Genomic DNA, 14,883 nt, shown 5'->3' with positions numbered 1-14,883 from the left:
AGCTTGATAACAACTTGACAGCTGACAAACCCTCTGACATAACGAGCAGACTATAAATAAAAGGATTTCAAATATCGTCTGTGGTTGAGTATTCTAATATTTTTTGTCCGTGCAAGGAGATGCGTGATAGAAATAAAAACTTCTCAACTTATATGCATTATTTTATTAAATGTATATCCTCAAGTAAAACCAAACATAAAACTAACGTTTTCTCCCATAAGTATCGTGCAAGACTTGTAGGAATAATTCTCGTTCTGATTCTGAAGATACATCTTGTATTCTTTGTACAATTTTGTTGTAGATTTCATTTTCTTCCTCTTTGTAAAGCTGTGGAATCTTGAGCTGGTTGTAAAGTACCTTTATTCGTTCTATGTGTGCCGGCTCTTTGCTTCCGTAACAAACCGTGAATACGGCACGATGATTAGGCTTGCAGTGTTGAAGGGCTTTTACTGCTAACCATGAACATTTTCCTTCTTGGATATCGCTTCCCATTTTCCCGGTCATATTTTCATCTCCGTAGCAGTCGATATAATCGTCCTATTTTGGAAATGGTGTTAAAATTAGTTCCTTCCTCCTTATTTGAAATTTTAAATTATAATTTTTGGTTTATGTTGTAAAAATGTAACTTACCTGCATTTGAAAGAGCCTCCCCAATTTCATAGAAATGTCATCCACATCCTTATGAGTTTCTTCATTATACCTGTTGGCCAACATGAATCCCAGTGATATGGGCAGCTTGTACGTATAATAGGCAGATTTATGTTTGACTATAGCATCGTAATGTTCCATAGTAAATAAACTGTAGTTCTTTTTAGTTAATCCTGTCATTATATCCAAATATTGTCCGAGACTTGTGTAGAAGAGCGTCTGTAACGTAGAAATCAAACTTTTAGTAGGCGCTTTAATTGCGAGTTAATTGCGTAGTTATATAGATGCCTTCATAGTTTACCTCGTTAAAATTATGGAAGTAATTAACATAATTAGGTGATTTCTCGAAGTTCGCTCGCAATATCTGCAGTAGACAATAATGGATGAGCGTTGCATCGTTAACTGCATTCGCTATGCCGACGTCCTCTCGTCTATACCAGCAAGGCATGCCTCGGCGAGTGATGGAGCCGTCTGCGATATCGTCTAACACGAGGCAGTATGCTTGCAACTGTTGGATGAAAGCAAATTAGGATTAGGATAAGTCCCCGGACACTATTGAAAAACAAAAGATTTCGAGATTTCGTCCATATTGTTCCCCTTAGAGCCTAGATAGAGATTTGTGATATCAAGGATGGGGTATCATTCAGCTCAACTGACCCTCGGTCCTGTAAATATTAAGTTAACTTACAATTTCAGCACACCATCCCAAAGTCCTGGCCAGTCGTAACGTCTCTTCCGTGATGTTCTCTGGCTTTTCAATCATTTTGTAAGACATTACCGTCGTTAGCCCCTCATGTTCTTACCGCCGATTATATTGCCATTAAGGACCTGAAATTCCGTAATTGATTTTTCTTAACCATCCTTGTGGACCGGTGGTACCTAATCCAAACATTCCTAATAAGCATTTAGATTTCACAACTTAGGTAGGTATATCGAAAAAGTTAAGTCACTGTGGATCGGTTTAGGGTTTTGGGCTGGCTATTCTAACAGCTTCGTAGCTATGGGACCTACTATAATTGCACAAAATACTTCGTGACGATGATACAATTAGACTCTACGCAAGAGTCCGCGGGTGTGTCAGGTGCTAATTTTGCCCGTATTTGATATTGATAAAATTATCACTTCGTCTATATCCTGTTTCCCAGCAGGGGTTGTATCTAAAACTTAAAACACGTTCTTTTGATTAGCACTTACATAATAATATGGACATAAATAACACATTTATATATGGTACAGCTTATGTAGGAAAATTTTCACGGATTTCGTTAATAAGTTTAACGCACCCGTCTTGCTGGTGGCAGAACACTGAATAATTATATGGCTTCAATTAATATTCGGTCATACCTGTCAGGTTAAACATTAATACTTATTTTATATTTTTTTCAACAAACTAAACTTCATAAAAACTAAGTACCGTAGGGTCGGATTTCACGGATTTCAGTGCTTACTCCGTGGGAGAAAAACCCTGCTATATCATTCTGTTAAGGAGTTTCACTTACATTTCTCATCCATTTATCAGCTTCAGGCATTTCTTGAAACTTTTCATGCTTAGCAAGAATATCGATGACTCCTGGCAAAGCATTATGAAACTCCACCCTTTCCTTATTCAAATCAAACTTCGAGTTTGTGGAACTATAAAGCCTCTGAAAGGTACTGAAAATAAAATGCCAAACGTAAAACGCCTGCATCTTATAAAATGCAAAGTGCCGTACCGCGATGTTTTCTGGGTCTTAATTTGCTTTCAGCAAGCATGGTTATCTGATGATAAGTCCATCAAATTAACATCAGGTGGTTACTTAAGACGATGCTAATCCAGAATTCGAAACATTAACGTTCAATCAAAATCATTACAGGTTCCAGATGATATAGATATCTGCGGGATTGTTCGAAAGATTTACGGCCCTGGTACATAAAGGGCTTAACAAGGAACATGGTGGGTTTTCGTCAGTAAGAGTCTGATACTCCCTCATGCTGCACCCACAGCGGGATGGGATCATTTGATGATTTACCATAAGAAAGATCACAGAAATAGTAGGTATTCACTATAAGCAAATTAAATTCCTACCTCTCAAAAATATCCTTTGCCGCTCCATTGGCAGTCCTTTTCCCAACAGCAGGCAAGCTGGAGGTGGTCAATTTTCTACAAATATTCATCACTAAATCGTATCACTTGCAAGCAGTACGGGAATCGTCACGGGAGTGCTCCCGGCTTCCAACCACTGCGGTTTATAATAAGCGGATGTAGTTTATCTGATCCAGTCTGCCATTGTTGTTTAGGACATGTTGAAGAAAATAGACGTCTACTTTTCTTATTCTAATGCAGTTTTACATAACAAATGTGTAGCTGTAATTTAGGCGTATGGATGACGCAGTCTATCGGTCCTGTAGACCTCTGTAGACATTTTTTATGTTAAACTTTAAATGCATTTGAAAGGGAGATAAACGACGACTAGGTACCTACATAACGTTTCTGTGATGTCATGACCCTATCCAGGTCAAAGCTCATTTTTTAGGAAGAAAGCATTGGTTTAGCATATAGGATTAAAATTATGATTAACTTTGTCCCTAATTGTTAAATAGCATTATGTCTCAGTGGTTAGGTGAATACCCAGTTAATTGTTTTTTTGTAATTTTTTTCGTCATGAGTGCAATACAACATCATCTCATCATTATCTACTTATTTCCTTCGACCAGGATCTAAGTTGCTAAGTGCACAAATCGTGCACTTAAAAACATTTTTATTTGATTTTCACAGCAAAGGTAATCGAGACGTAGTTTAGTCGAGATTTTATTTAGTACAGCTCTTAAATAATTTCTGGCCTCGCTAAAGTTCGTAGTGGGTATAGTTTAATTTTATTATCTTTATATTTTTATTTCTTCATTTTGCATCAGGAAATCTCATGTGTGTCTGGGAATCCATTTCCTCTGGGACGAGTACATTTCAATTGTTATTGTTCTAATTGATCATAAGGGTCAATTCCCACTGAAAGAGCAGCGGCCGGCAGCGGCCGGCAGCGGCCGTAATTGCAAGGGATTGAGCGCGAGCGCGGCGGGCCGCGCGGCGCCGCGCTCTTAAGGTGTCTACACACCAAAGCCGCTGACCCGGCGGCACAGCCCGGCGGCACGACTGCCGCGGCATGTAGTGTTCTAGTAATTGTCAAATACTCTATGAAAGCCGGCGGCATGATTGTACAAAATACGGCCGGCGGGTTGGGCCGCCGGGCTGTGCCGCCGGCATCAGCGGCTTTGGTGTGTAGACACCATTACATTTTCCGTGCTCTTACGGCCGCTGCCGGCCGCTGCTCTTTCAGTGGGAATTGACCCTCATAATCTCCTTGTTACTATTGTTATGTAGTTTATTCATCTGATCTGCAGTACCAAGGGAACTAAGGACATGTTAGTAAAAACACAATTTCAAAGTTTGCAATCAACGTTTTAATATCATCATCGAGAGAAATACGTACATGCTTAATTAGGCTCAGGTTAAAATCTTATCAAAACATCTTGTATAGTATAATTAATAAGAACATTATGTAAATAAAAGTATATCAAAGTTTTTATAATATAAGGGACTACCAGACGACTTAGCATAGAAAAGTTTATAAATCTAACAAGTTTAGGGTTACAATACAGATAGGTACTCTAATCGTCTACTATCCTCGTGTTCTCCCGATGCCTTCTTCCTTCCCTCGACCTGAATCTCTTTTTGCAGGGCCCTCAGGTCACAAGTATCCTAGCCCTTAGTTTTTAATATAAATTCTTAAATACAGTGCATTCACACCCAGCGCTCATGCATAAAATTCAACAGCACTTCCGATAACTTTATTCTTCATAATGTGCGTCAATTTTATCGAGGACTTCAGTATACCTTACACAAATATACATCTACTAGGTTTTTGCACCTTCCTAAGTCACTAACTTAACCGAAGATCTTATTGCTTGTTTAGACACTTCGCCTGAAGATATTGTCAAGGATTTTGAAGAACAGTTCGTGGGGCAGGCCTCGTGTGACCTGCTGGATTTGAGTCCTAAGGAGATCGTAAGTAGCGTCTTCGAAGACAGAGTATGTGTGAGGCAGCTGCAGTTCCTCGTACAAGTGCCTGATCTTGGCGACTGCTTCAGGGTCTGAGCTGCCATAGTTCTCTTCCATGAATTGCCTCTGTTTCGGTGTTGCCCTCTGCAAGGCGACGACTGCGAGCCAAGTGCATTTGCCGTCTTGAATGTCAGTTCCGTTCTTGCCTGTGACTGCTGGATCTCCGAAGCAATCTAAGAAGTCATCCTGAAGGAGAAATCGTTTATTTAGTGATTGAATAAAGGCATAATAAAGTGAAAAGAAGACTGAATTGAAATCTTGCTAGTATCACTTAAATTCTATTTTTGCAATACAGAAAAATCCAATTTGTGATAATATCTAATTTCGAATCAAGAACGCGTGAAAATGAAAAGTGCCACTCATAATGAAGTTAAAAACAACTCTCTATCTGACTGAACAAATATATGTATACGCAATCTTTACATAATTTCTATTCACTTAGGTAACTGCCACTTATAATTTTACGATAACCGTACTGACGTCAAAGCGAATAAGTCCGTAAATCATAAGAAAACAAGGAGGTTGAATAACTCACTTGAATTTGGAAGAATTCGCCCATCTTAAGGAGGATTGTTTTGGCTTGTCTATGGGTTTCGGGGTCCTCTACGCCTGTCATGAGCAGAGCCAGGGTGACTGGCATCTGGAAGGTGTGGTATGAAGTCTTGTACTTCGTGATGGCTTCGTACTTCTCCATTGTGAACAGGGTAAGGTCGGGCTTATCCGTCTTAGCCATCTGGTTTTCTAGGAAGTGGCCGATCGAGCATTTCAACAGCATCTGAAAAGAGGTTTATTGTTAAAAAAAACTGCACGCATAGGTATTAAGAACAAAGCTTTGCTTCATTGGTTCGGCCTAACTCAATTGATTTTGATATCGAACTCTTGAAAAGAGGAGTGATCTTAAAACTGTAGTTCTGCCTATCTATGATGGATAAAGGCACAATATAATCTACTTCGTACCTAATGTTAAAATTAAAGAAAGCTCATGTTCAACAACAGAACCTGTTTGGCTTCGTCTTGGCATTACTCCATCAATGTGTGGGTTTGTATGTAAATAAGGATTACGTAAATGTGTTGTCCTATTCGTATACTGAACTGAATAAGGGTGAAAGTTTAAGACCTTTGGTCTATTACCTATGTACCTACGTAGGTAGCAACGCATGGTTCAGCAGTGCACTCGAAAATCAGATTAGATACCACGTTGTTTATTTTAATAAGCATGCCTTAATTAATTCGATAATGTCAGGATTCGGTAATCAAGGTATTTTTGCAATATGGATTACAGATAACGTAATAATTGGAAATTCTTTATTATGTTAGTAGATCCTTTTTATTTATCACGGCAATCAATGCTGGCCGAAAATAATAAATCAATCATTTCCATTTGCTGTTCATTCATTTTAGTATCGATACCCCATTCGTAATTTAAAATGTAATTACTTGCCAACTAATAATTAATGCGCGTTAAGTTTAATGCCAAAATTGACAATTATTTTCATTAAGGTAGGTACCTATGTTTTAATCGGAAAGTTACATAAACCTTTTTATACATGTAGGTATTTCGTGTTAGAATATTAGGTACCTACATAAATATAAGGCCGTTTAAAACAGTACATTGAATGAAGTCATACCTATGTTCGTATAAGCAAGCTATAAATCATAAAGATGCATTGTCTTTTGTTTGTTATCAACAACGCGGTAAGTGAAACTCATTGATAAAATAAGAAGTAACTACCTACGTGATGACACATTAGTTAAATATTTCCAATTAACACAGCTATTGTTTTAATGAGGTAAACTCGTTGAGTAGGTACCTAGTTTTGTTTCACGCGCAATTCAGCTGCAAAAGCACGTGTTTACAACGTGGTTGTAATAAACGCGGTCAGTTTATGTTATTATGAATTTGCGTGTTTTTGTAGGAAATTAAGACATGCATGTGCAAAGTACAGTTGATGATGGATTCAGACGGAACAACTTGCCAAAAATAAAATGCGGCCTATTTAGCCTACTTATGACAGCGGTATCTGTCAATTATCTTTTGAAATTATAGCATCAACTTTTGGATTACGTTAATCTTTAATCTTGTATTGTGTTAAGATAAGCCACTGTTTAAACATGTGAATATTTTGAGTAATTCCTTATTCCAAATCATCAAATCATGGGGATTACAAAAAGATTAAACCACAGATTAAACATAATTCCAACAATAACAAAAAGGCTATCTATCAAAGGAATTTTGAACTTCGAACAGCAGAAAAAAAAGCGTAGGCCATAAACAACAGATAGGATATCAACCAACCTCATTGAATGTTTCAAGGACGGTTCTGTAGTACGATTTGTTGTTGAAGTGACGTTTGAGGGTTGAGAACATGGCGGCCTGGACTAGAGCTGCATCGCTGATGCCAGTGAGACCGACTTCTGGGTGCTTGTACCAGCAGGGGGCGCCGCGACGCATCTCCGTACCTTCGACGATGTCATTCTGCAGTAACTGGTGAGTGTGGAACTGTGGACAAGGATATTTCATTAAATAATGGCAACGGTACCTATAGCGGGGTTTGTCTTATTAAGTAAGTTCTGGGTATTACACATACAGAGACTTTTAATGCAGCTGCTATACCTACACACAATTTATTTATAGTAGGTACATGTCTTACGACTTAATTGTCAAATAAGTCGATGATTTAGAAGTAATCTGCAGAAAAGTACACCCCAACTTCGCTAATAAATTAAAGAATCTATCGACTCTGGTTTAAATTTGAACGTCATTGGGTTTATAGAGTAGTTTACATTGTTCTCTAGGAAATAGGTATGTAGGTACTTATTACCTAAATATACGACTAAACATCGTCATAAAGTGCAATGATATGTAGGGAGATCAATTTGGTTTATTGGTTTGTTTTCAGATAAATCTATTGCAAGTACCTGTGAGGTTAATATAGGTACCTATATCTACAACTGATTTACATCTTCAGTAGGTACCTAGTAATATTTTACAACCAACTTATCATAAACAAGATTCTTGATGTCGATTGTCGAACAGACCTAAAGTGCTTTGTGAGTAGGAGTTATGGTACGAAACAGCCAAATTATGGAATAGGTACTCGATTAGCTTGTAAGTTGACCTAGGTATATGTATGAACATTAAGTTTTAGTACACTAGTGGTGTTCATGACGAGAAATGATTCTTGTTTTGTGTTGATGAAAACATTTTCGAACTGAATTTTATAGAAGTTTGGTATATAGAACCAGGGCCCCGATTCTCCTAAGTTAATAATGTCAAAATCGAATATAAATCGAATCGCAATATGATCGTAATAGCAGTTTTAACCATATCGGGCATTCTGCTACTAATAAAAGACCAGTCGAATTCGATTGACATTTGATTGGTGTGCGATTGGTCTGCTATTTTGATGATTTTGGTCTATACGGTAGTTTGCTGTACAATCATTTTGCAATCATAAATCATTTGCAGTTAAAATGATTCATTATTGAATGACAGAAAAGGATAAAAACGTTTCTTTCAAAGAAAAAATAGCGGAATGCCACATACGCTTCAATCGTAATCGACTCGGGATTGGATATCAGTCGAATCGAGTCGAACGTCAATCGAATGGCGCTTAAGTAAAATTAGGAGAATCGGGGCCCAGTATCGCCAATTGTGACTTGAGCCTTTATTATCATCTGACTAAAGTTTATTGACTTTGACGAACTCGAAACAAGCCATTCCGAATAAGGCAGCTTATAATAAATTGGCATATACCTAGAGTCAGAGCTAACACATTCAAGTTTCCAAATCTAGCTATGATCAATAGACTTGACGGACAACCGAATTTGATGATAATATTCGTTTGTTGATATTATTAGCTTTTGGTAGCTCCAGTGAATACTAATAAACGAATGTAAATAAATGCAAACGAATTTTTGAACACGTGACAGCTCACGTGTTCAAAAATTCGTATAGCTCAGCAGCTATCGATGAAAATAAATATTATTTCCGAATTATACGTAGCTTTGCTTTGGTTAGATAAGACTCCTACATGCTGGGTATTATCATTTGCTATGTGCCAAACTTCCAAGGTTAACGCCATGTGGGAACTTGATAAACCTGTTTTTTTTGTTATGTTGTTAACTTATGTAACTCAAACGCGGATTAGGTAGCCGGGCTTGTATATTTTGTTATCTTCCAAATAATAAAAGTCAAAGAGTCGTTACGGTTATTGAGTTTTAATGTGGATCTAACTTTTGATTCTATCAGAATCTCTAATGACGGCAAGCGTCAAATGAAACTAATTGAGGTTTCAGATATTAGATCTAATGATGATTATTTATTTATTTATTTAAATTTTCGTCATATACCTCATGTGTGACGTATCTAAATACCCATTAAATATTTTGAAAATTTATAAAGGTCTTACCATTTCAACGCACCAGCCCATCATATTCGCCAAGTGAATGTTCTCAGGCGTCAAGTTTTCTTTCTTTTCCAGCATTTTGTAAGCCAGCACTGTCGCTAGACCTCGATTCTTTTTACCGTTCGGCACGTTGTATTGTAACAGCTGCAACAAACAATAAAATAAGTCTTAGGTAGGTATAAACACAGTTAAAAAGAAACACTGAGAAAGTTGAGTAAACTGTGATTGTGCTTCTTATTGTTTGTTTTTATTTGATAGCATGATATCATCGTGGCATACGTTTAACGTATATTGAAGGTAAATACAGACTTAAGTAGGTGTCTACACGACTTAATTTTTTCAATATAATATTCAATCGATTGTATAAATAGGTAGGTATATCAATATGATATCTTTTCAAAAATAGCTATGTCTAGATGTAAGTCAGCCTTGAAAATACAGCGCAGTTGAATATTATTAACACATTGAAACAAAAAATGTTAACACGATTATAATAAGTTCGCTTTGCTATGGTTAATATAGCGTGACCACATATTTTGATACTGCGTAGTTTTGGACTATTTTTGGTCCAAGTTTTTGTTTTGGTCATATTAATTTTGCAGATAGGAAAGCTACATAATTTTGCACGTGTTATAAATTGATGCCTTACGTGCTGATTAAATGCATTTAAACTCATCTAAATAGTGTTGCGTATCTATTTACGTTTGACGTCAAAGCAAACTCATTATTCTTGTTTACATTGCAATTATAATATAGAACATATGTAATTAAAATTGCAATTACGAGAATCTACACAATTTACAGAAGCAACGAATGAAATAGATGACTTAAAAATAGAAACAACAAGATCAATTAAGATGTGGACATTTGGCTGTTACAAAAACTGCTAGAACTGAGCAAATTAGGTAGGAATGGTTTATTTTGCCATTAAAGTAAGTACTGCAATTTATGAGTAGGTCTAAAGTCCATCCAGACACAGCGGACGAGTTTCTAGTCAGTTTTTATAACAGGTTTGAACAACGCACTTCACTTACGACTGACCGTAGCCACATGTAACGTACCTTAGCCAACCACTTGCTGGCTTCTGGCACATCAATGTGCTTGCCAGTCTCAGTGAGGTCCCTCACGATGTCCGGGAAGCAAGCCATGAACTCCCGGGACTGGTCCTTCGACACGGCCAGTCCTCGGGTAGCCATCGGCATTTCCTGCGTTGTCAGGGTCGACAGGTATCTACACATCAAAAATTATTACGGTGACTAACTTTCAGCGACTGACTTACTAAAGAAATGAGATAATGATAATGAAAAAATTCAATCATCAGAATGATTAATTAGAATTCAGATTAAGTTATCTATGAGTTACTTAATAAATAATTAACACTTCATTGATAAATCTTAATTAGGTGACGATAATATCGTCTTTGTTGCTATGGTATTTTAAGGGTATCGAGTATTTGAAAATACCTGCAGCCTAATGGTAATTTTATGAGCTGCAGAGTAACTTGAAGCGGTATCACGCACCTTTTGCATGGCACTTTATCATGGTATTGAATTCGCAATTTTAATCGTAATATTGTCATGCAATAGCTTTGTTTGAGTTATTTTTAGCTTTGTGCCCACATAATGATGTAAACTCAATGCATGATACGGCTTCAACGGTTACGCAAAGTTTATGTCGTGGAGTTCAAATGAGTTCACTGACCTGTGATATTTTTGCAGTTTCAAAAGCTTCTTGGGACCAGCTTCGTCGTTCTGAGGTGACTTGGTGGATGCCTGGTCCAGCCTTGGCACCATGGCGTCAGAGTTGGTGACACTGGTAGTCTTGCTGATTTGCCGACGCATCTCCTTCTTGTAGATCTGTAGGATCCTATCCAAACTTTTCTTCGTGGAGAACATCTTGAAAATCTTCTTGTATTCTCTTTTTTTCGAATAGATTTATTAGTTTAAGAACTTTTCTTAGTACTATATCAAGTGTTTAATTCAATAAAATATTTCTTTTAGTTTTAATAGGTGTAGCGTCTGTTCGCGTTGGGCTTGTAAAACCGACTGATTCTTTGTTGTGTTTTGCCTCCTTACGAGCTCCAGTGATACGCTAGCGACGTCTGTAATGTTTACATTACTTTTATCGATATCGACGCTTTAATCGCAAGTACTGTGTGAACACGTGTTAATTACATGATATGTCTTTCTTGGTTCAATAAAATAACTCAAAATGTGAATCAACACGTGTTGATTTAACGTGCTTTTTACATACTTATCATCTGTTATCGACAATTTACTTCCATAACACCTATTTAGGTAAAAACACTTATGAAGCTCATACTACTTAATATTTCAGAATTGAAATTCTCTCAAAATTTTCGACAAAAACAATGTCGGTAAAACGCAATTCCCAACACTACGATGCGCACTCAACAAAACAAACGGGCGCAGCTCCCCTCACCCCAAACCTCAACACGCGGGCCGCGTCACGTAGGCACCCGGCAACCGGAGCGAAAACACACCAAACAACGAGCACCGAAGGCCTACTTCTAACAGCGGCCGATAAGAAACACACAAATAAGTCCATGATAAGATTCAAGAAAAATGGACTCCTATAGCTACAGCTGTCATAGAACATCATACTGATAGTAGTTTGTAGCTAAACCATTGCTCTAAGCTTTGTTCGGACTGGTAGTTCCAGTTAGATATTAAGTAGATCTTCTGATCCTGCTTACTGACTGTACAAGCGCCGCTCCTCAACACCCATCGTACCGCCCGTGACCCAAAATATGCAGAACAACTTGTACAACGGCTTTCAGATCACGTACGACTCGAGTCACACGGCGAGAAGGTGATCAGCGTCCGAAAACAAAATCCGATACATGCAGTTTTCTGAATCGCCATTGGTTGTATAATGCAACTTTATATGGCAATCGATCAAGACTTCGGAAGAATGCCAGTAGTCAAGATCTCGGTCAATGGTATGTAAAGGATAATAGGGTGGTATGATGTAATTATTTATGCAGGTATTTTACTAATCATGGTTGGCAAATAAAATGTTCATTCATAAAAGAATTGTTTAACTTATATGCAAATGTCTGAGAATATTAAATGGCCAACAGACAAAACATATTAATTAGATGGCTATTAGTCATTCAAGCATTAATTAGTACAGCGTTTCGTTTATTTTCATCGCTGTAACTATGCTGATAGATAACGGACTAATATGGATGGATGATGAAGTAAAATGTAAACACATGAATTAAAATTCCGATAAGGTAGTACCTACCTAAGCTAATTGCAATTTTCTGTAAGAAAAAAAGACGGATTAGATAGGTAATTAATCTTATTTATTTTTAATAAAAGATCAATTTAATTGCTAACGATTATTAACATTTTACTAATACCAATTAAAAATGCACATATAAACGCATACATAATACACGAAGATACACATAGCTCTGTCAATCATCCGGATAAGAAATTTGGAACAAGGGCTAATAAAATTTCTTTTCTGTAATTAAAGGGAAACTCAAATGAAATTAGGTATTGGTTTCATAACGAATCAACTCGGATGGTGTTGCAACCGGTTGAGTGGCGTTTTCGCAAGTTCTGCTGTGCAGTAGAAATATCTCGAACATCAGATAGCGACTTGGAGTTAATGTTAGAATAGATTGGCTTCTTATAAATAGTAGATAGGTTCAAAGTAAGATATACCTATAGGGATATTTTGGGTCCACAGAAAACACCGTTTCTTTTTGTATATTTTTACCTGAAAGGGCAAGGACAATGCTTCTAGTGGAATAAAAAAAATAATCTACAGTCACCTAATTATTATTTTTCAAAAAATTCAGAAGACATGCAAGCAGATAACCTGTTTCCTTCATCTCAACTATAATATAGCAAGCTAAAACTATTAATTTCAATAAAAATACAACCGAGAAGATATGCAAATATCTGTTCGCTTAAAACTAAGGGTCAGTTCACACCGAGACGCGACGCGGCGCGACGCTGCGCGCACATTTTTCACAGAGCGACTCAGAATATACTTTATTCACTACACGAAAAGATACACATTACATTGTGCGGCGCAGCGCGGCGCAGCGGCGCAGCGCGAAATCATTGGCCTCTTTGAGTATCGTCGCGTCGCGTCGCGTCTCGGTGTGAACTGACCCTAAACAAGAGCTGTGATAAAAAACGAACCACGCGGCCACGAACATACGGCGTGCAAACATCCTCAAGGTTAAGTTCAAGATTCAATACCAAACTAGGATCAACATTGTTTACAGTAGTATTTATTACCCATACATTGGTGGGTGTATTAGCAATAAATTGAAAATTTATTGTTTTAAGAAGCAATGTATTATTTGGCACGTATTTTATTAAGTTGGGATTCGAGCGTCGGCAATTGTTTAATTGTCTTCTAATATCTCGTTCAAACTTGGAACTGTATTGTTACTCTTACGTAACGGTATGACTGTTTTGCAAAGATTTTAATTCCACTGTTGACGAGTAAATCTTTATTAAATATTTGATGTGTAGATATTTACGTCTTGTTTGCATTTTACTTTCGCGACCATTAATAGAACAATGAAAATGTTTTCTTTTAGAGCACGATTCACAAGGCCAGCTTTAGTGCAGCATGCAAATGGTTCATTCATTCATTAGTTTACTCGGTTTTTCCTTTCTCCTATATTTTCTCTTTCTCGATATTGATCCTCGATATTAAGAACCATGTGGATTATATTCTCCAGTAATTGATACTATACTATATACCAGCAAATTTTGCAATAGTAAGCATTAGCCTACTGAAAAAGTGAAACTCATAAATACTAGAGAAATAGAAACTATGATATCTAAACAAATTAGAAATAAAACTACTTAGCTATAAGGCAATGTTGCAAGAACATTACAAAACAGATATGGCCGATTTAGTACAGGCTTCTAGAACATTGCTCTATTGAAAAAACTTTTGCAACAGGTAGGTAATACTGGCAGCAAAAAAGTAACAATAGAACGTAATAACAAAGAAGTAAAAAGTGGATACTTTATGTGTACGAACTCGGTACAGTACTGGGATTCTATAAAACTCGATCAACAACTCGCATTTCACTTCGATTCGTAATGTCATTTCATACTTTAGGGGAGGTAGGGGAGGGATGGGCACTTTTTCACAATTTATTGCATAAAAAATCAGATTTTACAGATCATTATCAACTTTTATTGCCATTTCTTATATTCGGCTAGATATAATGAAAGAGCTTTCCTAAAAATTACAATCAGTTTCAACATTACGAGATATTTAAACGGTTTTATTTAGCTCACCCCGTTTGTTTTATTATTTATTCTTGGATCAAATTTAGTAATTCAAATTTCACCCTCTTCCTGTCAACCGATTGGTCTGAAATTTTGTATACACCTTTAATTAAATCCAATATGGCCGCCGGCACAAAATGGCACAGCCCCCTCAATATGGGTATCAAATGAAAGGGCTACACAAGTAGAATACTGTCAGCAACCCCAGCGGGGCGCAACAGGGCCAAGGCCTGCCTGCACGTCGATTCTATAAAATTCGAACAACAACTCGCATTTCACTTCGCTATTCACTCTCACTTCGCATTCGATTCAGAACGACCTTGATTTTGCATTCTGTAAACATCACCTAATCACTTGCGAAGTGAAGTGAGCTCGACATCGACCAATGCTGTGCTACTGACTTCCCCACTCGACAAAATGTCAACCGAGATTAATC

General features: G+C 37.2%; 2 protein-coding genes across 2 annotated transcripts; both read right to left on the bottom strand.

Moving 5' to 3' along the window:
* Positions 1–154: 154 nt before the first annotated feature.
* Positions 155–2,298, bottom strand: LOC110370594 (farnesyl pyrophosphate synthase). The gene is made up of 5 exons (XM_021326474.3): positions 2,148–2,298; positions 1,337–1,476; positions 950–1,156; positions 631–867; positions 155–537 (listed from the first exon to the last, which is right to left on the bottom strand). The coding sequence occupies exons 2-5, from the start codon at positions 1,421–1,423 to the stop codon at positions 202–204; spliced, it is 867 nt and encodes a 288-aa protein (XP_021182149.3). The 5' UTR covers positions 1,424–1,476; positions 2,148–2,298; the 3' UTR covers positions 155–201.
* Positions 2,299–4,060: 1,762 nt separating this feature from the next.
* Positions 4,061–11,223, bottom strand: LOC110370593 (farnesyl pyrophosphate synthase). The gene is made up of 6 exons (XM_021326473.3): positions 10,852–11,223; positions 10,212–10,380; positions 9,154–9,294; positions 7,038–7,241; positions 5,277–5,516; positions 4,061–4,927 (listed from the first exon to the last, which is right to left on the bottom strand). The coding sequence occupies exons 1-6, from the start codon at positions 11,043–11,045 to the stop codon at positions 4,592–4,594; spliced, it is 1,284 nt and encodes a 427-aa protein (XP_021182148.3). The 5' UTR covers positions 11,046–11,223; the 3' UTR covers positions 4,061–4,591.
* Between the last annotated feature and the right edge of the window lie 3,660 nt (positions 11,224–14,883).

The sequence above is a fragment of the Helicoverpa armigera genome, chromosome 15 (genome assembly GCF_030705265.1).
Source record: "Helicoverpa armigera isolate CAAS_96S chromosome 15, ASM3070526v1, whole genome shotgun sequence".
Taxonomy (NCBI): Eukaryota; Metazoa; Arthropoda; class Insecta; order Lepidoptera; family Noctuidae; genus Helicoverpa; species Helicoverpa armigera.
The sequence above is the reverse complement of the archived record's forward strand: the minus strand, read 5'-3'. Positions and strand labels throughout refer to the sequence as shown.

Coding starts and splice junctions, on each gene's coding strand:
- LOC110370593 (XM_021326473.3), bottom strand. CDS start 11,045: ATGTTCTCCACGAAGAAAAGTTTGGATAGGATCCTACAGATCTACAAG. Junction 10,381..10,851: donor AAACTGCAAAAATATCACAG/GTCAGTGAACTC, acceptor TTTGATGTGTAG/ATACCTGTCGACCCTGACAA. Junction 4,928..5,276: donor GCGAATTCTTCCAAATTCAA/GTGAGTTATTCA, acceptor TTTCTCCTTCAG/GATGACTTCTTAGATTGCTT.
- LOC110370594 (XM_021326474.3), bottom strand. CDS start 1,423: ATGTCTTACAAAATGATTGAAAAGCCAGAGAACATCACGGAAGAGACG. Junction 868..949: donor ACTTCCATAATTTTAACGAG/GTAAACTATGAA, acceptor TCTACGTTACAG/ACGCTCTTCTACACAAGTCT. Junction 538..630: donor GGAGGCTCTTTCAAATGCAG/GTAAGTTACATT, acceptor TTTCCAAAATAG/GACGATTATATCGACTGCTA.